Source organism: Panthera onca, chromosome C2 (assembly GCF_046562875.1).
Source record: "Panthera onca isolate mPanOnc1 chromosome C2, mPanOnc1 haplotype 2, whole genome shotgun sequence".
Lineage (NCBI taxonomy): Eukaryota > Metazoa > Chordata > Mammalia > Carnivora > Felidae > Panthera > Panthera onca.
In genome coordinates, this window is record NC_138347.1 from 82,233,129 (window position 1) to 82,257,669 (window position 24,541).

A 24,541-nucleotide genomic window follows, 5' to 3' on the forward strand; every position below is an offset into this window, starting at 1 on the left:
ATGACATTACTTAGAGACTACCTACCACATTCACTATGGTTTGTTTGTTTGTTATCACTGTGGTTTGAATGTGCATTTCCTTAATGACTGATGATATTGAATACCTCTTCACATATGTATTAGCCATTCATATATCCTCTTTGGTGAAATATCCCTCAAAATTTTGCCCATTTAGAAAATTGAGTTGTTTGCCTTCTTACTATTGAGAGACAAGAATTCTTTAAATACTCTGGATGGAAATACTTCATTAGATATTTGATTTGTAAATCATACTAGTCTTCTGTTGATAACAATTACTGCAAGTTTCGCAGTTTAAACAACACCAATTTTTATTATCTTACAGATCTATAGGTCAGAAGTGTGGTGGGAGGTTTTCACTGGCCTAAAATCCAGTGTCTGCAGCTGTACTCCTTTCTGGAAGCTTTAGGGGAAAATCTGTTTCCTGCTCAGTCAGGTTGTTGGCACAATTCAGTGTCTTGTGTTATAGGACCAACATCTCCAAGTTCTTGCTGGTTGTAAGTTGAAATGAATGGCTTAGAGGCCACTGAGTTCCATGATTCTTGGCCTCTTACCTCCACCTTCAAAGCCACTTCATCACCAACAGGTCAAATCTTCCCCATGCTGTGTCTCTCTTACCTTTCCTCCTCACCAGTGTCTCTCTCAACATAGCTGGGAAAGGGTCTCCTCTTTTAAGGACTCATGTGATTAGGTTGGGAACATCTAGACAATAAAGGATAATCTCCACATCTCAAGTTCTTTAACATTCATCATATGTGTAAAGTCCCTTTGCCATGTAAGGTTACATACTCATAGGTTCTAGGGATTAGGAAGTAGACATGGGGAGGGGGGCATTACTCTGCCTGCCATACAAATATTTTCTCCCAGTCTATGGCTTATCATTTCTTTTTCTTTTTCTTTTTTAATGTTTATTTATTTTTGAGACAGAGAGAGACAGAGCATAAGCAGAGGAGGGGTAGAGAAAGAGGGAGACCCAGAATCCGAAGCAGGCTCCAGGCTCTGAGCTGTCGGCACAGAGCCCGACGCAGGACTCGAACTCACAAGCTGTGAGATCATGACCTGAGCCCAAGTCTGGATGCTCAACCGACCGAGCCACCCAAGCACCCAAGCATTTCTTTTTCTTTATGGTGTTCTTTGAAGTGCAGTGTCTTTAATTTTGATGAAGTTCAGTTTATTGATTTTTTTCTTTCATGGATTATGCTAAGAATACTTTGCCTAACCCGAGGTCCTGAAGCTTTTCTGTTTTCTTCTAGGAATTTTTATAGTTTTAGGTCTTCAATGTAGATTTATGATCCACTGTGAGTTAATTTTTGTATATGGTTCTAGGTAAGGATCCATTTATTTTTTATTTTTTTATTTTTTTTGCATGTAGCTATCCAGTTATTTCAGCACCATTTATCGAAAAAACTCTCCTTACTTCACTTGAATTGTTTTGGCACCTGTGTTGAAAATCAGTTGGCTCTCATTGTCAGGATTAAATTTTGAACACTCAGTTCTCTTCCACTGATTTGTATGTCTCTCCTTGCACCAATATAGCACTGCCTTCTTTTCTAGGTGTTTTTAAATTTTTGTTACTGTTAGGAAGAGAGTTAAGATTATTTTGGATTTAAAATATTCTTAACTCAGAAATATTTTCCTGAAACCTACGGAGAGTTTAATATTTCATCTACTATAACACTGTCTTGGTTTTGGAACAGAAGGAAAATGTAATTTTTATGCCGAAATTAGGTAACTTGAAAATTGCTTTGAATCTGTTGAATTCTATCTTGCAGGACTAAGGTGCAAAGATAACAGATATTTTGATATTAGTGTTACATTAAGTATTTTGATGAATAGCATTTAATTTTGTATTTTGAATTTGAATAGGTTATATTATTATTATTGTTATTATTTGCTCATATTCCCTTGGTACAAGTAACATTTCCAAAGATGTGATTATCTTTCTTATTTCTGGAAGGTCAATCTCTAGAATCCCGTAGACTCTGCAACAAGCCAATTCAGAGCTTGCCCAACATGGACGAAATTTTCAGCGAAGCCCTTTTGAAGATGCGGAAGCAGCATCCTGGGTGCCTTTCTCAGGAGACTTGTGTCCGTGCAGTCCAGGCTGCTGTACAGTATCCCTATGAGGTGGGCATCAAGAAGGAAGAGGAGCTGTTTATGTACCTTCAGAAATCAGGGCAGGCTCAAGCCCTGCAATATGCTTTCTTTGCTGAGAGGAAGGCAAATAAGTGGTCAGCTCCCTCTGGAGCATCCTGGAAAACGGCGTCAGCGCGGCCCATCTCCTCAGTTGGTGTTGTCGGTAAGAACGTAGTGTGGTTAAAGTCATTTTCCAAATCTGCACATATAAAGTGATACCATTTGCTTAGGGCCACTGGGTATCAGACTCTATGCTAAACACGTTACTTGCGTAGCTAACTTATTTTGCACCCCAGCCCATGAATTATCTTCATTTTACATGTGAGGCCTAGAGACACCAACCTTCTCAACAGTAAGCTAAACACAGGTGGTGTAAGGGTCTACATTCGGTCTGTCTGACTCCAGACTCTGGGCATTTTTTACTCATCCCCTCCTCTTCCCTGCATGAATCTCTCACTCCTGGGTTTCCCAACAATGGTTATTACTTCTGCCACATTTCAAGGTATGGTCTGTCACTCTTATAGCTAGGTATTTGGAATGAAGGCTCTGCCTTTCTGGTCCCTGGGTCCATTCACTTCTCGTCATTCAACATCACTCTCCTCAAATCTCTCTGCACCCTGAAACAGTGACCTTAATTTTTCCCTCAGCGATTTTCCCAAACAAAACGTCTTCTTTCCTCAGAAGCTAGCCCTCTGATTAGCTTCTTTGTGCCACTTTCCTAATCTTCCTTTGCTCTTAGTCTTGACCCAAGAATGGTCTTTGGTGGATTTTATTATTATTTTTTTAAATATAATTTATTGTCAAGTTAGCTAGCATACAGTGTGCTCTTGGCTTCGGGAGTAGATTCCCATGATTGATTGCTTATATACAACACCAGAGCTCATCCCAGCAAATGCCTCATCCCTCAATGCCCATCATCCATTTTCCCCTCTCTCCTGCACCGCCCCCATCAACCCTCAGTTTGTTCTCTGTATTTAAGAGTCTCATATGATTTGCCTCCCTCTCTCTTTGAAACTATTTTTTCCCCTTCCCGTCCCCCATGGTCTGTTAAGGTTCTCAAATTCCACATATGAGTGAAAACATAGGATATCTTTCTTTCTCTGACTGATTTCACTTAGCATAATACCCTCGAGTTTCATCCACCTTGTTGCAAATGGCAAGATTTCATTGTTTCTCATTGCCAAGTAGTGTTCCATGATATATATAAACCACATCTTCTTTATCCATTCATCAGTTGACGGACATTTGGTCTCTTTCCATAATTTGGCTATTGTTGAAAGAGCTGCTACAAACAGTGGGGTACATGTGTCCCTATGAATCAATACTTCTATATCCTTTGGATAAACTTCTAGTAGTGCTATTGCTGGGTCATAGGGTAATTCTATTTTTAATTTTTTGAGGAACCTCCACACTGTTTTCCGGAGTGGCTGCACCAGTTTGCATTCCCACCAACAGTGTAAGAGGCTTCCCATTTCTCCACATCCTCGCCAACATCTCTTGTTGCCTGAGTTGTAAATTTTAGCTACTCTAACTGATGTGAGGTGGTGTTGCAAGGTGGTTTTGATTTGTATTTCCCTGATGATGAGCGATGTTGAGCATCTTTTCATGTGTCTGTTGGCCATCTGGATGACTTCTTTGGGGAAGTGTCTATTCATGTCTTCTGCCCATTTCTTCACTGGATTATTTGTTTTTTCAAGTGTTGAGTTTGGTAAGTTCTTTATAGATTTTGGATACTAACCCTTTATCCAATATGTCATTTGCAAATACCTTTTCCTATTCCATCACAAAAATTAACTGTTGGGACTTCATCAAGATAAAAAGCTTCTGCACTGCAAAGGAAACAACCAACTAAAAGGTAACTGATGGAATAGGAGAAGATATTTGCAAATGACATATTGGATAAAGGGTCTCTGGTGGATTTTAAACCTACCCGGAAATGGTAAGCAAAATGTTATATGTGTCAGCTTATGTACAGTCTTCTGGTGGAGGAAGTCCATAGTTTACTGAAAGTGTCAGCTTTCTTAACCCTCACCCAGCTCTCCAGCACCAACCCAGTTTGGAGGAAAAGAGCCCGCTCAACATCTTCTCGGCCTATTATATCAGTCACACTGTGCTCCTTCCAGTCTGGACTCTGCTCACTTTTGACTTTTTTTAATGCTTATTTATTTATTTTGAGAAAGAGAGCAAGAAGCACATGTTCCCAGTAGGGGAGGGGCAGAGAGAGAGGGAGAGAGAGAATCCCAAGCGGGCTCCATGCTGTCAGCACAGGACCTAACATGGGACTCAATCCCATGAACCATAAGATCCTGACCTGGGCTGAAATCAAGAGCTGGACGCTTAACTGACTGAGCTACCCAGACACCCCCCAGTTACAGTTTTTAAACAAGGTGGATAGAGAGAGTGAGACAGAGAACTATGAATATTCCTTTTTTTTTGTGCTTTTTCAGCAGCACCAATATTTATTCCTAGTTGATGTGCACTTAACCTGTTTCTTCTTCTCTATATTCCTTCACGCCAAGAATAATTAATGCAATACAATTGCAAAGGTGAAATAATATATTAGTATTGTGTTGGTCAATCATTGTTTGAGAGTTTCCCTAGTTCCTTGTTGTGAGCCTTTATAAAAAGATTCTAAATTCATGTCTGACATGAAATGTCTAAAAGTCTGAAGTTGTTTTGCTTCTGTTTTTGTTTTTGAGTTTGTTTATTTATTTTGAGCCAGAGAGAGGGGGAAAGAGCTGGGGAAGGGCAGAGAGAGAGGGAGAGAGAGAATCCTAAGCAGGCTCTGTGCTATGAGTGGAGAGCCCAATGCAGGGCTCAATCTCACAGTTTGTGAGATCATGATTTGAGCTCAATCTCACAAACTGTGAGATCCTGATTTGAGCCAAAATAAAGAGTTGAGCGCTTAACCGACTGAGCCACCTAGGTGCCTCTGAAGTTGTTTTTTTTAAGTGTACCCCATATTGTTCAGAAAACTATTTGTAAAAGCATTTAAGGGGCACTTGCGTGGCTCAGTTGGTTGAATGTCTGACTTCGGCTGTGCTCCCGATCTCAACAGTTTGTGAATTCAAGACTGTTTAATGAGGAAAAATTAGGAAACTAAAGTCAATATCAATATAATATGTACCTTTGAAAAGGTAATTCCCAACAGTGAAAAGCTTGGCTTTTCAGCCCTTTGTTTGTGAGATCTTGGAGACACAAGTTTGTGAAAAGAAAAATTAGGAGCTAAGAACTTTTTAAAAGAAATACATATTGTGTTTTCATGTATGTTTTGGTTTCAGTGATTAAATGATCTGTGTCAGTTTATCATCGAGCTAAAGAGAATCTAAAATTATGGCTAGGACACTTACAAAAAGCATTTATGGTTTGGATTATGAGTGGATTTGTAGCCAAAGGTCATTTAGCAGATCTCTAAGAGATGAGCTCTGAAGAACTGAACTCTATTGGGGCACCTGAGTGGCTCAGTTGGTTAAGCATCCGACTTTGCATTAGTCCATGATCTTCTGGTGTGTGAGTTGGGCTCTGCACTGATGGCTTGGAGCCCGGAGCCTGCTTCTGATTCTCTGTCTCCTTCTCTCTCTCTGCCCCTCCCCCACCCAGGTGCTCACTCTCTCTCCCTCACAAATAAATAAATAAAACATTAGAAAAAAAAAGAAGAACTATACCTTCAGAAGTTGCCTTTCCTTCCCTGCTCTGTTGTCAGTTCTGAGATGTCACTTATCTTACGCTACACTTTACAAATTGCTTTCACACTACATTTTGTTAGTCCTTGTTGTCTCTGTGAGATTATAATTTCTATAATGGTAGAAATGTTATGTGGAGCTTGAGACTGAGAGCCGGGAGGCCAGGGTTTTGAACTCCATGCTCTACCTCCTATTTACCCAGGCTAAAGTTTAGGATACAAGTTGCCATAGCAGTGAGAGCTATCCAGCCTTCTTGCTACTGAGTGAAATGCAGATGTTTATTAATTTTGGAAAACTAAACGTTTTCAAATAATGTAATATATTTGTTATATTAAGTAAGTTAATACAATTTGAAAATTAAATATATCCCAGAGAAACAATGATTTCTGATGACTGATAGCATTCTGTATTCAAAAGCAATCCCAAAGCTGGTCAGTGGGTTTCATCCACAATGGGTTTCATCAACAAAATGGTTTCATCCACAATGGGTTGGTTAGGTAACAGATAACCTGCTGCTGTAATAGATAATACTGGTTTAACACAAAGATTTATTTCCTGCTTGCTCCATATGGTCATCTAAGACCAGTTTTTTTTGTTTTCTGGTTTTTGTTTTTGTTTTTTTTTTTCCAACTAATGGCTCTGCCATTCTCCTTTGGAGAGAGTCAGTAAACTTTTTTTGTTAAGGGCCAGATAATAAATATTTTAGGCTTTCTGGGCCATATCATCTCTTTAACAACTGCTCAACTCTGCACACAAAAACAGCCATAGATAATATGGAGTCAAATTAGTGTGGTTGTGTTCCAATAAAACTTTATTTATGGGACTGAAATTTGAATTTGATATAATTCACATGTGTCAGAAAATATTATTCTTTTTTGTTGTTGTTGTTTTCAACTATTTGAAATGCAAAACCATTCTTAGCTCACCGGCAGTACTAAAATAGGCAGTGGGATGGATTTGGCCCTCAGACCATAGTTTGCCAGCACCTGCTCGACAGTCTCCTCCAAGGCCTTACAGTTGTTCTCTGCATCTTCTACATCCTGGTAGTAATGAGGGATCTTGTGTGAATTGTTAGAGTTCTTTACATATTTTGATGCAAGTCCTTTACTAGATATATGATTCCATGGTTCTTGTTATTTTCTTTATGGCATCCTTTGAAACACAAAAATTTTTAATTTTGATGGTGTCTAATTTATCTATTTTTTTCTTTTGTTGCTTATGCTTTTGGTATCATGTCTAAGAAACCATTGCCTTATCCAAGGTCATGGAGATTTACTCATAAGAGTTTTATAGTTTTAACTCTTCAGGCTGTGATCCAATTTGAATTAATTTTTGTAAATGATGTGAGGTAGGAGTTCAACATCATTCTTTTGCATATGGATATCCTGTTGTCCCAGCATAATTTGTTGAAAAGACTATCCTTTCCCCCATTGAATTACCTTGGCACCCTTATCAAAAATTGATTGGCCATAAGTTATGAGATTATTTCAGAACTCTCAATTATATTTCATTGCTCTATTATGTCTATCCTTACACCACACTGTCTTGAATACCATAGCTTTGTCATAAATTTTTAAATTGGGAAGAGTGAATCCTCCAACTTTGTTCTTCCTCTTCAATATTATTTTGGTTATTCTAGATTCCTTGTATTTCTATATGAGTTTTAGGGATATCATGTTAATTTCTGCAAAAAGCCAGTTGGATTTTTGATAGGGATTACATTGGATCTGCAGATAAATTTGGGTAGTGTTGCCATTTTAACAATATTAAGTCTTCTGATCTATGAACATGGGTTGTCTTTCTATTTATTTAGGTCTTCTTTAATTTATTTCAACAATGTTTTCTGTTTTTTAGGGTACAAGTCTTACAATTCTTTCTTAAATTTATTGTGAAGTATTTTATTCTTTTTAATGCTATTGTAAGCAGATTTGTTTTCTTAATTTCATATTCAGATTGTTCATTGCTAGTATATAGAAATAAACTTGATTTTTGTATATAGATCTTGTATAATGCAACCTTGCTGAACTTGTTTATTAATTCTAATAGTGTGTGTGTGTGTGTGTGTGTGTGTGTGTGTGAATATTACTGAATGTCCCATCCTCTGGAGCACTTAACACAGTGCCTAATCTTAACTAATATTCAATCCATTTGTATTTCTTGAGAGCTTGTTTGGAGGTTCTAGCAGCTACTCATATACCCTTGACCAAAGAACAGTCCTTCTGTATCAGGGAAGGTTGTCCTCTTCAACCAAGAATGCGGCTTCTATTGGTATTCCTTGAATTGATCTCTTTAAATGCCCCATTGCCACAGAAGCCTCTCATTTACTGAGTATTTTCCAGTTCCCAACATCACTGAATCATTCTTTCTCTGCTTCACTCTTATCTGCAGGCTTGGGAACAATGGGCCGAGGCATTGTCATTTCTTTTGCAAAGGCCAAGATCCCTGTGATTGCTGTAGAATTGGACAAGAAGCAGCTAGAGACTGCCGATGGGATAATAACCTCTGCTTTGGAAAAGGAAACATGCAAAATGCAGCATAGCAGCCACCATTGGTCAGGACCAAAACCCAGGTTAACTACGTCTATGAAAGAGCTTGGTGGTGTAGATTTAGTCATTGAAGCAGTATTTGAGGAAATTAACTTGAAGAAGCAAGTCTTTGCTGAATTGTCAGCTGTGTGCAAGCCAGAAACTTTTTTGTGCACCAATACTTCAGCCCTGGACATTGATGAGATTGCTTCTTCCACTGATCGCCCTCACTTGGTCATTGGCACTCACTTCTTCTCACCAGCTCATATCATGAGGTTGTTAGAGATTATTCCCAGCCAATACTCTTCCCCTACTACTATTGCCACAGTTATGAATTTATCAAAAAAGATTAAAAAAATTGGAGTAGTTGTAGGTAACTGTAAGGGATTTGTTGGCAATCGAATGTTAAAGCATTATTACAATCAGTCATATTTCTTGTTAGAAGAAGGCAGTAAGCCAGAAGAGATAGACCAGGTGCTAGAAGAGTTTGGTTTCAAATTAGGACCTTTTAGAGTGTCAGATCTTTCTGGATTGGATGTGGGTTGGAAATGTCGACAAGGGCAAGGCCTTACTGGTCCTACGTTGCCTCCAGGAACTCCTGCCCGAAAGCGGGGCAATGAGAGATATTGCCCAATTCCCGATATGCTCTGTGAATTAGGACGATTTGGCCAGAAGACAGGTAAGGGTTGGTACCAATATGATAAGCCATTGGGTAGGATTCACAAACCTGATCCCTGGCTTTCTGAATTTCTGTCACAGTACAGAGAAACCTATCACATTGAACCACGCATCATTAGCCAGGATGAGATCCTTGAGCGCTGCTTATATTCACTCATCAATGAAGCATTCCGTATCTTGGGAGAAGGGATAGCTGCTACTCCAGAGCACATTGATGTTGTCTATTTACATGGGTATGGATGGCCAAGGCACATGGGTGGGCCCATGTTCTATGCCTCCACAGTTGGGTTGCTGACGGTGCTAGAGAAGTTGCAGAAATATTATAGGCAGAATCTTGATATTCCACAACTAGAGCCCTGTGACTATCTGAAAAAATTGGCTTCCTTAGGAAACCCTCCTCTGAAAGAATGGCAAAGCTTGGCAGGACCCCCTAGCAGTAAATTGTGATTCAGCCTTCCAGATTGTGCCTCACATGCTGACATCAGGTGATGCTCACTGAATTTCACTGAAATTAAATCTGAAAATCCAAAGTAAGATTGCTCTGAAATACAAAGCAAAAGAAATAATTGGTTAGATAAACCTTCTCTTTGGGTCTTCTGTCTGATTATTCTAATGGGTCAAATCTTCAGGAGTGTGCTTCCTATGCCTCTGAATCTGTCCCTATCGAGTAAATTATTTCAATCCCACTGAATAAACTGTGTTAATACCAAAATAGCTAAGGAAAGAGACTCATGAATAAGTTGAGGCTTCCAAGTGCTTTGATCATTGGAGAAGGGTGTCATCAATTAATGACTGAAAAATGCAACTAAGCCACAAATTCATTTTATCCCTTTAAAACTCACACACGTGGCACTGGTAGGAAATCTTATGGATCTGTCATTCAACAAACATCCATTGTGCACCTCCTGAGCATCTTGCACAGCATGTGGCAAACCTGGAGTCCAGAGGGGCATTAATCCAGCATGGAAAGCTGTGATGAAGTTTAGTCCATAGTCTGCGAGGTGGAGTGGAGATAGTTGGCAGGGTTGAATCAACAATGAGGGTCTTTGTGAGTGAGAATGGAAAGTTGCTCAAGGAGAGGCAGAAGTAATTACCAGAAAGAGAGGAAGAGTGTCAAAACCATAACAGTATTAAAGTGGGCAAAACACAGTTGAGAAATAGTGAGGGAGTCAAGTACTTCACACTAGAATGGGGAACTCAGAGTAGCTTGGCAAGTCATACTTGGTGTATTACTTCCATCTACAGCCCAGGCACATGTGCACACTTGTGCTTGCTGCTTGTAAGGCGCTCAGTAATGTTTGTTGATAATTTCCGCAGGACCAGGAGATGTCTACAACCTATCTTTCTTTTCTGTGCATGGAGACGAAACAGAAAGTAATCATTATTGATTTAATGTAAGAAGGGATCTTAGAAAACATCTAATCTCCTCTGATTCTATGATAAAGTAATGATGCCAATTTCCTGGTCATGATGAGCTTTGTGATGCCGAATATGCAAATTGTTGAATCTTGAAAAGTCTGACATGACTGCAAAATAAATTCTGTATAGTTTTGTTATAATTATAAGAGTTCTCTTTATACTTTTAGTGGGCTGGTCAACGCAAAAACTTGTACACAAGTGTTTATAGTAATGTTCTTCATAGGAGCCCCAAGTTGGAAACAACCTAAATCTCCATCAACTGGTGAATAGATGAACAAAGTATAGTATAGCTATATATAATAGAATATTTGGCCATAGAAAGAAATAAAGTACTGATATTTACTACAACATGATGAACCTTCAAAATGTCATGCTAAATGAAAAAAGCCAATCACAGAAGGCCACATATTGTATAGACATTTATATGAAATTTCCAAAGTAGGCAAACCTGTAGGGAAAGAAAGCAGATCGTAGGATGCCTAAGAATGGAATAATTAGGGGCTAGGGAATGGGGAGTGACTGCTAATGGGGACAGGGTTTCTTTTTGGGTTGACGAAAACGTTCTGAAATTATTGTGGTGATGGTTACATTACTCTGTGAATCTACTAAAAACCACTGAGTTGTGTAGTTTTAAATGAGTGAATTGTATGGTATGTGAATTATTCCTCAGAATTGTCAGTAAATAAGTAAATAAACAAATGGGCTCAAGTTGTCTTTTAGTGTGATATAAATGAACTTTCATAGTATTTTCACCTGTGAACCCAAATAAAATTATCAAACGTTCTGATAGAGAAATATGGAATGAATATGTTTTCTGTTATCAAAAACAAAAACAAACAAAAACCCTAGAGTGTGCCTTGAATTGTAGTTTAATTTAGAATAATTTTTAAATTGTATGTTGCTGGATTTTTATATAAATTGGTCCTTGAAATTAAAGATAACAATAGAAAAGGGGCGCCTGGGGGCGCCTGGGTGGCACAGTCGGTTAAGCGTCCGACTTCAGCCAGGTCACGATCTCGCGGTCCGTGAGTTCAAGCCCCGCGTCGGGCTCTGGGCTGATGGCTCAGAGCCTGGAGCCTGTTTCCGATTCTGTGTCTCCCTCTCTCTCTGCCCCTCCCCCATTCATGCTCTGTCTCTCTCTGTCCCAAAAATAAATAAAAAACGTTGAAAAAAAATTAAAAAAAAAAAAAAAAAAAAAGAAAAGGGGCGCCTGGCTGGCTCAATCAGTAGAGCATGCAACTCTTGATTTGGGGTTGTGAATTTGAGCCCCATATTGGGTGCAGAGATTACTTAAAAATAAAATCTTTAGGAGCACCTGGGTGGCTCAGTCAGTTAAGTGTCTGACTTCATCTCGGGTCATGATCCTGCTATTCATGAGTTCGAGCCCCATGTAGGGATCTGTGCTGACAGCTCAGAGCCTGGAACCTGCTTTGGATTCTATGTCTCCTTCTCTCTCTGCCCTTCCCCACTTGCAGTCTGTCTGTCTGTCTGTCTCTCTCTCTCTCTCTCAAAAATAAATAAACATTAAAAAAATTAAAATAAAATAAAAAATAAAATCTTAAAAAAAAAGACAACAATGGAAAAGATTTCTGGGGACACTTGGTGGGGGGCTCAGTCGGTTAAGCGTCCGACTTCGGCTCAGGTCATGATCTCACGGTTTGTGGATTGGGGTCTCACGTTGGGCTCTGCGCTGACAGTTCAGAGACTGGAGACTGCTTCAGATTCTGTCTCTCTCTCTGTCTCTCTCTCTGCACCCCTTTCCCATTCACGCTCTCTCTCTCCCTGTCTCTCAAAAATAAATAAACGTTAAAAAAAAGAAAATATTTCTGTAATTTCTTGCAGCTTGGTCTGCAAGGTGACTTATTTTCAAATTAATGTTAAAGTGCATGCACACACATACACACACTTTTTCTTCTTTAGACACTGAGTGGATTTTATTCTTTTTTTCCCTTTTAATATTTATTTTTGAGAGAGAGAGAGAGAGACAGAGCGCGAGGAGGAGAGGGGCAGAGAGAGAGGGAGACACAGAATCTGAAAGAGGCTCCAGGCTCTGAGCTGTCAGCACAGAGCCCGACGTGGGGCTCGAACTCACGGACCGCGAGATCATGACCTGAGCCGAAGTCGGCCGCTTAACCGACTGAGCCACCCAGGCGTCCCTGAGTGGATTTTATTCTGAGTTCTTAAAACTACACTACCCTCTAGATTGGGGCTTTGAAACTAAAGTGTCTATGAGTAGATTTTATGAGTCAATAATCCCTAAAAATTTACACTAATGTTTGTGTATATGTATCTGAGTGTCTTTCTTAGAAGACATACCCTATCTTACATCATATTCTCAAAGTGTCTGTGACCCAGTAAAAGTTAAGGACTAACATTCTCTATATAATGTGGAAAGAAGAAATGGGAGTTCATTTTTTCTTATTTTATATCAAACCTCATTTAAATTTGTTGGGTCCTACATACAACAGTGGTTAATATGATGAAACCTGTCCAGGATATTCTATTTCATCCTTGAAAATGCACTTGCTTAAAAGGCTTATGTTGTTGTTGTTGTTGTTGTTGATGATAACTTTAAAACTGCCTATCTTAAAAAAAAAAAAAACAAAAAACAGCTTCTGAATGACATTTTAAAAATGTGTCCTAATGGCAATTGACTCTGAAAAGAACTATATATTAGAAGCACGCTTGAAGCTTTGCCATAATACTCCAGCTTTAAAGATGAGACTAATGATGTTCCTTAAATCAGTAAAGCCACTGTGCAGCTGCAGTTGCTATCTACTTATTCATTTCTAGCAAGAACAGGTGTGTGTGAGAGATAAGGTGTGGAATCCTAAACTCCCTTGATTAATGATGTTTCGGAAGTGTGTATGCAAATCATACTCCACAGCACGGTAGGAACCTGAAATTCCTAGGGTCTAACATTTGTCTTTCAAATAGACACCTAGTTGGGGCACCTGGGTGGCTCAGTCAGTTAAGCATCTGACTTTGGCTCAGGTCGTGATCTCACGGTTGCAGAGTTCAAACTCCACGTTGGGCTCTGTGCTGACAGCTCAGAGCTTGGAGCCTGCTTCGGATTCTGTGTCTCCTTCTCTCTCTTCCCCTCCCCCACTCATGCTCTCTCTCCCTCTCTCTCAAAAATAAATAAACATTAATATTTAAAAATAAAAATAAAGGGGCGCTTGGGTGGCTCAGTCGGTTGAGCGTCTGACTTCGGCTCAGGTCATGATCTCGTGTCCATGAGTTCGAGCCCCGCGTCGGGCTCTGTGCTGACAGCTCAGAGCCTGGAGCCTGTTTCAGGTTCTGTGTCTCCCTCTCTTTGACCCTCCCCCATTCATGCTCTGTCTCTCTCTGTCTCAAAAATAAATAAACGTTAAAAAAAATTAAAAAAAAAATAAAAATAAAATAAAATAGGCACCTAGAAATCAGAAATACTGTAGGCTTACTTAGATTGGCTGGACCTTCTTGGTAGCCACTGATGAGATGAATAGAAACTAAGTTCTCTGGACTATGTTAAATAATAGCTTTCTGCGAGAACAAAATAGACTTTGATTATTGGGACTATCAATGCCATCTACTTATCTTGCCACCTTATAATTTTGAGATTAATAGACAAGTTACGCTGCTTCCTAGCAGGACAGCAACATTATACAACTGTGAGGACACCATTCATACTGTGTTCCAAGGGGTTGCCATTCACCTAGAAATACTGTGAATAGCATCCCCTGGAGTTGGGCAACACCCTGTATTGTTTCCAGGGTACTGTGTAGAGATTTCAAGTCAAAAACTCTTCTGTTTATCGCTCTAAATATTTTCTTTTTAATTTTTTTAATGTTTATTTATTTTTGAGAGAGAGAGACAAACAGAATATGAGCGGGGAGGGGCAGAGAGAGAGGGAGACGCAGAATCCAAAGCAGGCTCCAGGCTCTGAGCTGTCAGCACAGAGCCCGACATGGGGTTTGAACGCATGAACTGCAAGATCATGACCTGAGCTGAAGTCTGATGCTCAACTGACTGAGCCACCCAGGTGCCCTGCTCTAAGTATCTTTCTAAACAAAAGTTAGTTGACAAAAGTAAAGGTAATGTCTCTCTTTAGGTGGGTGTCTCCAATGGAACCAAAGTTTTACAAAGGTTTTGTCTTGTCTGTTCATCTTAGTATTTTTTCTTCTAGCATTCTGACAAAGAGGAACATGAGAGAGATGAGCAGAGCTTTTAATTCTTGTCCAGAGTATTCCAGGGCATTTCAATTGTAATATTTATTTATTGTCTTTCACCAAACTTGAAATAGCCTAGCAGAATGAGTGCCTGAAAGCATCTAATAAGATGACGTGAGCAGAGCTGATGCAATCTCTCTCGTGCACATCTTTCACTGTAGTTAGGGTTATTCCACCTTCTCTAAGAGGCAGCAGTTGCTAATTCTAGCCATAATGTGAAATCCTTCGGATGGGTAGGGCAAAACCTTCTCCAACCCAACCATAGATGCATTTGGATTCCCGAAGCCTGCCAAGGCCTAGAGAGTTGTTTGTTTGTACGTTTTGGCAGACTGTTGGCTGTCCCCCAATGTTTTTCTTCTTCCGTAGTAACGAACTTCTCACTTTTTAGTTGAGCATTTGATAGCTCAAAATACACAATATATTTGTCAGCTTCTCTTGTACCAGTTGTGAACATGTGACTGCGATCTAGACAATGGGATGCAAATGGAAGCATCACATGGCAGCTTTGGGGGACCTCCCTTAAAATTCACATGATGTGCTTCCTTTGCTCATTTCTTTTTTGTCCCCTCTTCCATTTTGCTGCCTGGAACACAGGTTTGACAGCTGGAGTCCAACCACTAAGCTAGGCCAGGAGGACAAAGGTCATGCCTTAGGGATAGCAGAATGGAGGGCTGTTAAGAGGTTGGTCCCCAAAGACCTCATGGAGCAGAGCTGCTACTTCGCCTTCCAACAGTCATTTATGTAAGAGAGAAATCAATTCCTATCATGTGTAAATAAGCCAGTGTTATTGCAGGTCTTTCGTTATCACTGGTAGGGCCAAGAATCAGTGGGTCTTTGTTTTTGTTTGTTTGTTTGTTCTTGTTTTTCGCAGTGCCATAGGTAATTCGGATGCACAGGCAGGATTGAGAATCCAGTCTCATTAAACAGGATGTCTTGTTTTAAGGAAAAAAAAAATTTCCCAGTGTGATATGATTTTCAACCTGATATTGAGTTGTTCATAAATTTTTATGTTATGTTTCACTTAGAATTGTTGTAGGCAGTTCATGGAGATGCCCAATAAGAAACTGAGAATAGGGTTTTAAATCAACATTTAGTAGGAAACAGCCTCACAAGCCTACTTGAACCTCAAATGGACTCTACTTAGAGACAAAAACACTCAAAGAAAGTTTGCATTATCAGAAAGAAAGGGGATCAACAATGGCACAAAGGAAAAGAAGAGTAAGTTAAGAAGCAGTATCTCTGTGCACTGACCACAAGGGAGGTGCTAAAACTGGAGTACACAAACCTTCTGCTCAGTAGGTCAGAGACCTCCAAATGGAGTGCCCCTACCCAAGGAAGTGTAACAGATGACTCGTAGAGGTACAGGCAGAAAGTACTAGAAATAGGATTGTCTAAAAACAAATTAATCGTTATTAATATTTCATGCACATGTAGACACCGTCAGCCTGCCCAGGTTGCATCTCAGACAGCCCTATGTCAGGAGTGAAGTATCCTGCAGGGAGAGGGTGAGTTCTAACACATATAAAAGGTTCACAGTGGCTTCCTCCTCTTTCATTCGCTGCCAGCATATTAAGAAATACTGCAGAATATGTATGCTGGGGTAAGTGGATATTTAGACTTCATTATTTAATCTAACTACACGAAACCTCACAAAAGATTCCTTGAAAGAAAGCACAATTAAAGATAATGCAAATAATGCAAACAAAGGTAAACAAGAAAACTCCAGAGCTGTTAGGTCTGATACCAGCTTTTTGTCAGGTACATTACAAGGTAGAATTATTTAGTCAGATCTGGCAAGACATTGATCAAAGAGCTTTGAAATGATCAAAAAAATTATTAGGAATGTTGATTTATAACCTACTATTCATGATGAAGCTTGGCCTAAGTGTGTGTTGTGTCCTATGGTATTAGTTAATAATAGTATGAAACCATCACCTATTAAAACAGGTTTTAACATTATTTCATCATTATCTCATCACTTATAAATTTCTATCTTATCATGTTTTATAATGTGTGTACACATCAATATAGTAACAAAAATATCCAATTTACAAACATCCTACATGTTAGAGATGTATGCTAAGATGTAAGTGATCCTTTACCCAGATCCTCCTTTAGAATGAAAGATTTATTGGGGTGCCTGGGTGGCTCAGTCAGTTAAGCGGCCGACTTCGGCTCAGGTCATGATCTTGCGCTCCGTGAGTTTGAGCCCCGCGTCGGACTCTATGCTGACAGCTCAGAGCCTGGAGCCTGTTTCAGATTCCGTGTCTCCCTCTCTCTGACCCTCCCCTGTTCATGCTTTGTCTCTCTCTGTCTCAAAAATAAATAAACGTTAAATAAAAAAAAATTGTTTTTAAAAAGAATGAGAGATTTATTTTCCTAGCTGCCAGCAGTGCAGCCAGAAAATGGCCTTCTTTGGGGATTGCCTTGCTCAAAGTCACATCTTCTTCCAAAGGGGTCTTGCATCCAATGAGTGCTCAGTGCAGGAGTATAAGTGCCAGGTCCTCTTGTGTAATTCTGAAGGTCTGACAGCTCTAGAGCTCTCAGTGGCATTGGTCTGAGGCCTTCATCCATACGGCATTGAAGCTCAAGTTCTCCCTCTCCTCATTCCTGCTTCCTCCTTTCTCCTTCACAGGTATGAATCCCAAGAACACTCCCTAAACATTCTGCACACTAATCTCCATGACAGAGTCAGCTTCCCAGGGAATCTAAACTACGACAATGAAGGGGTGTGATCCAAAATGTTTGGAAACCATTGATCCACATGCTACTTGGTATTCATTTAATAGGTTTCTTTTGATCTCACATGTCATCATTTTTTATAAATATTCTGGGTGTGCTAGAAAAGAATGTGCATTCTTTGATAAATACGGGATTCTATTGTAAGCTCAAGGTTTTTAATTAAATTATGTTTGTCAGATTTTCTATTTAACCCTGATGATGTTTTATCTGCAGTGTGCCCCCTCCTGTGATCAGGGTCAATTACCCATGCCACAGTGGTGACTCCTTTCCTTGGCACAAAGAACCAACAGTGACTGAGTGCACATACAGTGGAAAAAGGCTCTTACTCTGTCCCTGGTGGAAGCATTTCCTCTCTAGGAACCAGGACTTCTAGATCTCAGTGTTAGTTGCTGATACAGTAAGCAAAATTCTCCAAGTGGGTCACTGGCAGTGACGGTAGATGGGGCCATATCGGTTTCCACTCTTTGTTTCCTATAACCTTGTATTCTACCTATTAGGAACATAGCACCACATTAATGGTTATTGATTTAGGGTGTGAACTGCATCCGGAGGACCATACCCCATCCTCACAGATTATCATCTCTGAGCTGCTACCTCAACAGTAACTTCAAAGAGATGTTATTCTATTAGGAAGGCTAATAGCTTCTGGGTGTTGTGGTATGTAACCAAAGTAGGGAACCCATGGTCAAATGGCCACTTCCATATCACCTTTGTTTTAAAGCGTGTCCTTTGATGCAATATTATGTGGGCTCTTGTGTCACTGGTTCAGACCCTCTCTAAGTCCTCGGAAAATGAAGCCCTGTAATCAGGAAAGGAAAACACACACGTGGGTGTGTCAGTTTCAGTCAAGATAAATCACTGATCTGCTGACTGAAGAGTTCCAATGTAATCGGGTTAGCACCAAGTGGTTGGTTGGTCTCAAAGGACAGTACAATGTCTGGTGCTAGTTGTACATTCAGCAGCTAGATTAGCGTTGGTGAGTGGGAGTCCATTCTGATGGGCTCATGAATACCTTCCATCCTGACGGCCAAGCCCACTCTGTTTACAGGCTATTTCTGCCCGAAATAAGGTGGGCAAGGACTGGATCATTAATGACAGCAGGCCTGGCCACTCTACCTACTTGTTTGTTTGATTACTTTTTTGTGGTAGAAGTTTTCTGAATGATATTAACACACAGCTCTTCACACTTTGTACCCATTCCCAGAGGTCCATCCCTCAGTTCCCCAGTTTTTGCTGTCTCTTATATTCCAATATTTTTCCTTCTAGGCCCTGACCAACCACCTGACCATTTGGCAATTTGCCATTGCCCATACATATTCTTACCTGAAGCCACTTCTCTCGAGTCTTTTGATTCCTTCTTCTTCCACCATCTGCCATGACGGTTCTGGGATTTCTACTTCGCTGAGTATGTGCCATCACATTCTCCAAGCCTCCAAGAGCCTACTTAGCAGTCTATTAGTAATGTGTCCCAGAGTCTTTGCCTAGGCATTAAATTCTCTATCACGGAGAATGCTTCCATATTGATAAGCTCTCTTTACCAACGCTTATGTCTGCCTTCACCTTGATCCGGCACACTCAGGACCCACTCCCAAACATACTCTCCTGGTTTCTGCTGGTACATGTTGGCTAGTCCTATAGATCCTTGGGGTTATAAAACCTTCCCTTAGTCTCAGCACTGCCCTGAATGGGTTATTTTGTGACTTAACTCTAATTATTTTTCTGGTGGCCAGGAAGGAAGATATTTCCTGAGCTGGGCATGTGTCTGGCAGAACAGAAGCCTCCGAATTGTCTTGGAGCAAAGTGTGGGGGTGCGGAATCACAAGTCTTTAGAAAGGATGGCAGCTCTCTTTCACAGAATTTTATGTTTTCAAATTCATTGATCCAGATGTCCCCATTCCAAGGCACAGGGTCCCTTTTCTTCCCAATGAAGGCCCTAACTTTGGCAAAGCAGAATTGCCATGAGAATCCAGCCCTCTCTGGAACTCCATTTCCATTGTAATGTAGTCCTCGGCTAGATCCTGTTTTTCCTGCACTGCGACTACAGGAGGTGAGTCTCTTACACGCTGCCAGGGGAGGCCTCTGACACTCACTGTTCATCTTACATTGGTAATTAATGACCTTCACACCTTTTATTGTATTTCTCTAGAGCAGCAGTAGCCCCCAGCAACAGCCATCTGACTCCATGTAATTACAACTTCCTATAAACCTCTCAAATGCCTGAGGTATTGCTCTCATTACCTTCTGTGGATATCCCACCTCAACTTCTCCACTGATGAAAATTTTAACTTTTGCACGGCTACAGCATGCTAGAAGCTTTTGATATTCTACTTACCACCAGTGATGACGTTTTCATTGTCAGTTGCCTGGTTTGTAACGCAGCTCCAAAATCCCATTTTAGAGTTTGCTTCCTGGGACTAGTTCTGTTAGCATCTGTCATAGGCCATGATCCCCAGGAAAGAGACTCTGGTGATGAGATTTCCATGCAGAAGGTCTGCTGCTGAGTGCTCTGGGTAACAACATCTGTAAAGGAATGAAGAAAGCAAGACTCAGCTGAAGGAGGAGTTGAACTGCAAGGCAGGTACAGCAAAGCTTCAGCGGGCCTCCTGAATTTGCATGCCTTTACTCGCTTTCAAATGTGGGTTGTCCCCAGTGAGGCATGGCCTTGAACAAGGTATCTATCTACCTTCAGGTCCTTGGCCTCTCCCAGCAGCCAACATCCCTGGGGGCTAAGGGAGTAAGTGCCTTGGTACTAAAAGGAGGGATGTGGGCAGTGTACCACAGCATTCAATACACAGCTTTGCCATGTATGCATATTACTCTCTTTGTACCTTATCCCTGTTTTGGTCATTTACTGCAGAAAGCCCAAACCCCCAGCCACCTCTCACTTCATCCCTGAACTCTCGGCCCTACGCAGCTCTGTGTATCTCTCTATCTGATGCCTTGTCTTCCTCAACTTTCCAAATCCTTCCCTTGAATCCTCAAGGAACTCAATTCCCAATCAGCAGAATCTTCTCTAGTCTCAAAATATTTTCTGACTATCCCGACATCTCCTTGGCCTAAATTCTTAGGGTCTTCAAGGGGGTCTCCAATGAATGGCTTCACCAGCAAGCTTCCGAATAAATTAAGGAATAAATCAGAAAGTAACTATGGGGGCCTAATATCACCTTTATTAGTGGTACAGTCCAGGTGGAAGGATGTGGGTTTCGGTATGTTAACTCTGCAGATTGGATAGCACTGTACTTGAGAATTAGATCTCCCCAAACAGTGGCTGCAGTACTGGACCACACGTATAGCTTTTTTTTTTTTTTTTTCTGAAGCCCTCAGTTACATAGTTTTAAATAATTCTCTATGGCATGTGAGTTGTCTCAGACCCTTTTGCAAACAGGTGAGGAATAATTGGGAAAAAAAAGAGATAGGACTCTCAAAATCAGATAAACAGTAATAGAATGAAATGTGTCATGGGGAAATGAATAATGTAGAACATTAGTATTGGAATTCAGAGAAGGAGGTGGTCACTAAAAAATTAATGCCACTAACCTCAAGGAAGCTATCCTATTACATTTCCTCATCCATTCATTTCCCCAGTCCTGTGGCTGACTGTTCATACCTCCTATTCTGAATTCCATCACTGCCTTCTCCATCCTCCTTCTCAGTTGATGTCTTTGTTTCCTTCTCAGAGAAAATAGAAGCAATCAGAAGAGAACTTCCACAGGCAGCCATCAACACATATACCCACCTCCCTGCATCTGTGCTCATGTATCCTGTCTTCCCTCCTATTTCTGTGTGAACGAACTATTTGTCAAAACCCAACTCCTCCACTCGGCTCTGGATCCCATCCCCTTTCACCTACTCAGATCCGTTCTCCCAGCAACCCTTCCCTCTTTCTCCTGCCCCAACTTCCCTTTCTCTGTGGCTTCTTACCAATCAGTCTACAAACAAGCTGTAATATTTTCCATTAAAAAATATTTTAAAAAACCTTCTTCCTGTCTTAAAAAATCTTGATCCTGTCTCCCCTTCTAGCTCCCAACACTTTTCTTTCATTCATAGTAAAACTTCCATACTGATTATTCTCCTTGCTTCCCATTGCCTTCCTCTTATTCTCTCTTGAACCTATTCTAATCAGCCTTATATCCCCACCACTCTCCCAATACTGCCTGGTCAAGGTCACCAATGCTCTTCTATTGCTGAGTCCAATGGTCAATCATAGTTTTTATCCTACTTGACTCATCGATCATTCCCTCTTCCTTACAAAGCTTGCTTCACCCCGTTCCAGGATCCGACCCCTCTCTTAATTTCCTCCACCTCACTAGCCTCCTTCTTGGTTTCCACTGCTGGTTCTTTATTTCTCTCACCTCCAAATGTTGGAAGGCCTTGGGGCCCAATCTTTAAAGCTCTTCTTTTGTTTATGTACATCTACTCTCTTGATGATCTCAGCTGCATGACTTTAAATATCATCAACACACTGAAAACTCCTAATTTCACACCTTCAGCCTGGACAACTCCCATTTGTCTTGTCTACTTGAAATATACATTTGGATGTTTAACGGATATCCAAAACTTAGAATTTTCAAAACTGAGCTCTTTGATATCTGTCAGCCCCCACTCCCCCATACAGGCTTTACCTAAAGCTTGTCTCATTCTCAGTAAGTAGCAGTCCCATCCAGTCGTTTACTCAGATTATAAACCTTAGTGTCATCTTTGACTCTTCTCTCTATCTCACTCTCCATATCAAATCCACCAGCAAATCTTAGTGGCTGTACCTGCAAATATATTCAGAATATAAGTATTTACCACTGGTTCCTCTGTGGTCACCTGGATCCAAGCTATAATTCCTCACCTAGGGTAAGCACATCCTCACTGGACTCCTTCCTTCAGCCTTTGTTTTACTATGCCCTTACTGACACAACAGCCAGAGCAACTCTTCTATTCAAAATCCTCCAGTGGTTTCCCATCTCCTTTAGAAAAAAAATCAGATTATCTGCAATGCCTCAAGGCCCCATAACTTCCTGGTCTCCTTGGTGTTCTCAGAATATGTCAAGCAAACTCCCACCCCAGGGCCTTTGCACTTCCTATTCTGTCTACCGGAAACTCACTCCCCTCAGCTATCTGCATAGGTTGCTCTCTCTCTCTCTTCTTTTGCTGTTTCAATGTCACCTTGTGAGATCTTTCTCTGCCTATACCACATACAATAACAACAATTCCCTTCCCCTATTCTTCCCATTTCTTCAATATTGCATTTTTTCCATAGCACAATTACCATCTGAAATATTATATATTTCTTTGCTTATTTTCTCTGCTCCCTCCCCAAATGTAAGCTCCTAGAAGGCAGGCATTTTGGATAGAAACATTGATGATCAATTGTCTGTTTAAAAAGTGTCTAGCACAGCTTAACATAATGTTGTGTAAAAACTAAATTTCCATTGGTCACCTAACTTTTGCCTTGTTTACCCACCCCTGACTTTAGAACACATGATCCAATAAAATGTTTCCTAATTTGTGACTTAAATTTAAGAATGCTCACAAAGAGGGGCACCTGGGTGGCTCAGTTGGTTAAGCGTCCGACATCGGCTCAGGTCATGATCTCACGGTTGGTGAGTTCAAGCCCCACGTTGGGCTTTATGCTGACAGCTCAGAGCCTGGAGCCTGCCACAGATTCTGTGTGTCCCTCTCTCTCTGCTCTTCCCCCATTCACACCCTGTGTCTCTCAAAAATGAATAAATGTTAAAAAAATTTTAAGAATGCTTACAAAGAACTAAAAACCAAATTACATTTTGTGGTGTAACTAACAAATTCTCTTTATTTAAGACCATAACATTACATAAAAAGAAATACAAAATTCAAGAATATTTATTAGAATATATGGAAATTTGAAATCTGAAGTGTTGGAGAAAATCTAAGTTTTGCTATACTACTATTTTTTCTATTACCCAAGTAGTCCTTAAGACTATCTCATAATTTAGGCTCTATGTCAGAAAATGGAACAAGCTTTATTAAGTAAAATTTAAATCATTCCAAGAACTGGCTGTATTCAGACTGGGGTTTTTTTTGCACTCCCCACTAGATGGCGCTGCTAAGAAGTTTTCTAAGAAATTCCAATTTAGGGGTTCTCTTTTAACTAAGCAATAGTATATAATTCATATGTTTAAGGATGGTTCTCTAATAACATTTGTTTTTATAACTTTAGACAAAGTATTCTGTGGGCTCCTAGGGCTTGTGTGTGGACGTGATGAGGGTCAGTTTCATAAATAATAGACAATCTGAGTAGGTGGAAATTGGAGATAGAATTTCAGCTGCAACAGCATTTGAAATTATTAAATTCTCAGCGGTCAGCATGTGCTTGGCTTCCAATAACCTTTCCCAGAAGTTTTAGCAGGACTCCTGAATCATAGATTTTGTTAAGTCTATAAGAGTGAGCATTATAATATCATGTCAATTTAAAAACACGGTTACTTATTCTTACATGGTTCATGAAAAGCCAGCTTTATTAACTGTTTAAAATAGGGCAAGAGTTTTTAAAATAGAAATTGAACAGTTGGACCTATGTTTTTTTATATGAAGATATTTTGTCTATTAGGCAGAAGATTCAGGATTTTTTTCAGTGTATAATACACCAATGTAACAGTATGAGGTCCTGATAAAATACAGAAATTAGTCCCCTTGACCATTTCCTAAGAATCACTAATTTCAGTGGGAAAACGCAATGGGTATAGGGAGCCAGGTTCTATAATTTGCTACAGATGTGAGGCTTTCATGGAAACTTAAGGATCAAAGACCTCCTTTATTTTATCCTCTGTGGAAATAAATTTTTGCTGTGAAATAGCCATTATGTTTTATTTTCTAGATTAAAATTAGAGCTTCTTTGCCGTTTACACGTTGATTCTAGTTCTCATCTTTTAATCCTTTTTTTTTCCAGCTTTATTGAGGTAATAACTGACATATAACATCATATAAGCTTACAACATGATAATCTGATATATGCATATATTACAAATTATTGCCACAATAATGTTAGTTAACATCCATCGCTTCACCTAATTACCTTTGGTTCATGTGTGGTGAGAACATCTAAGATCCACTCTCTTAGCAACTTTCAAATATACAGTACGGTATTGTTAACTATAGTCACCTT

The 24,541-nt window shown here is 40.1% G+C and overlaps 2 protein-coding genes across 2 annotated transcripts in view; one reads left to right on the forward strand and one right to left on the reverse strand.

The window, feature by feature from the left end:
* EHHADH (enoyl-CoA hydratase and 3-hydroxyacyl CoA dehydrogenase) overlaps positions 1-11,167 on the forward strand; it is a 45,370-nt gene extending 34,203 nt beyond the window's left edge. The window contains exons 6-7 of the mRNA XM_060639437.3: positions 1,976-2,317; positions 8,226-11,167. Coding sequence (XP_060495420.2) covers positions 1,976-2,317; positions 8,226-9,487 — 1,604 coding nt within the window. The 3' untranslated portion in view covers positions 9,488-11,167. The remainder of the gene's footprint in view (positions 1-1,975; positions 2,318-8,225) is intronic.
* Positions 9,471-24,541, reverse strand: part of LOC132683477 (uncharacterized) — a 29,560-nt gene continuing 14,489 nt past the window's right edge. The window contains exons 5-8 of the mRNA XM_078432570.1: positions 19,745-19,932; positions 18,736-18,852; positions 17,739-17,902; positions 9,471-9,581 (exon numbers count right to left, since the gene is read on the reverse strand). Of these exons, the coding sequence (XP_078288696.1) occupies positions 17,795-17,902; positions 18,736-18,852; positions 19,745-19,932 (413 nt within the window). The 3' untranslated portion in view covers positions 9,471-9,581; positions 17,739-17,794. The remainder of the gene's footprint in view (positions 9,582-17,738; positions 17,903-18,735; positions 18,853-19,744; positions 19,933-24,541) is intronic.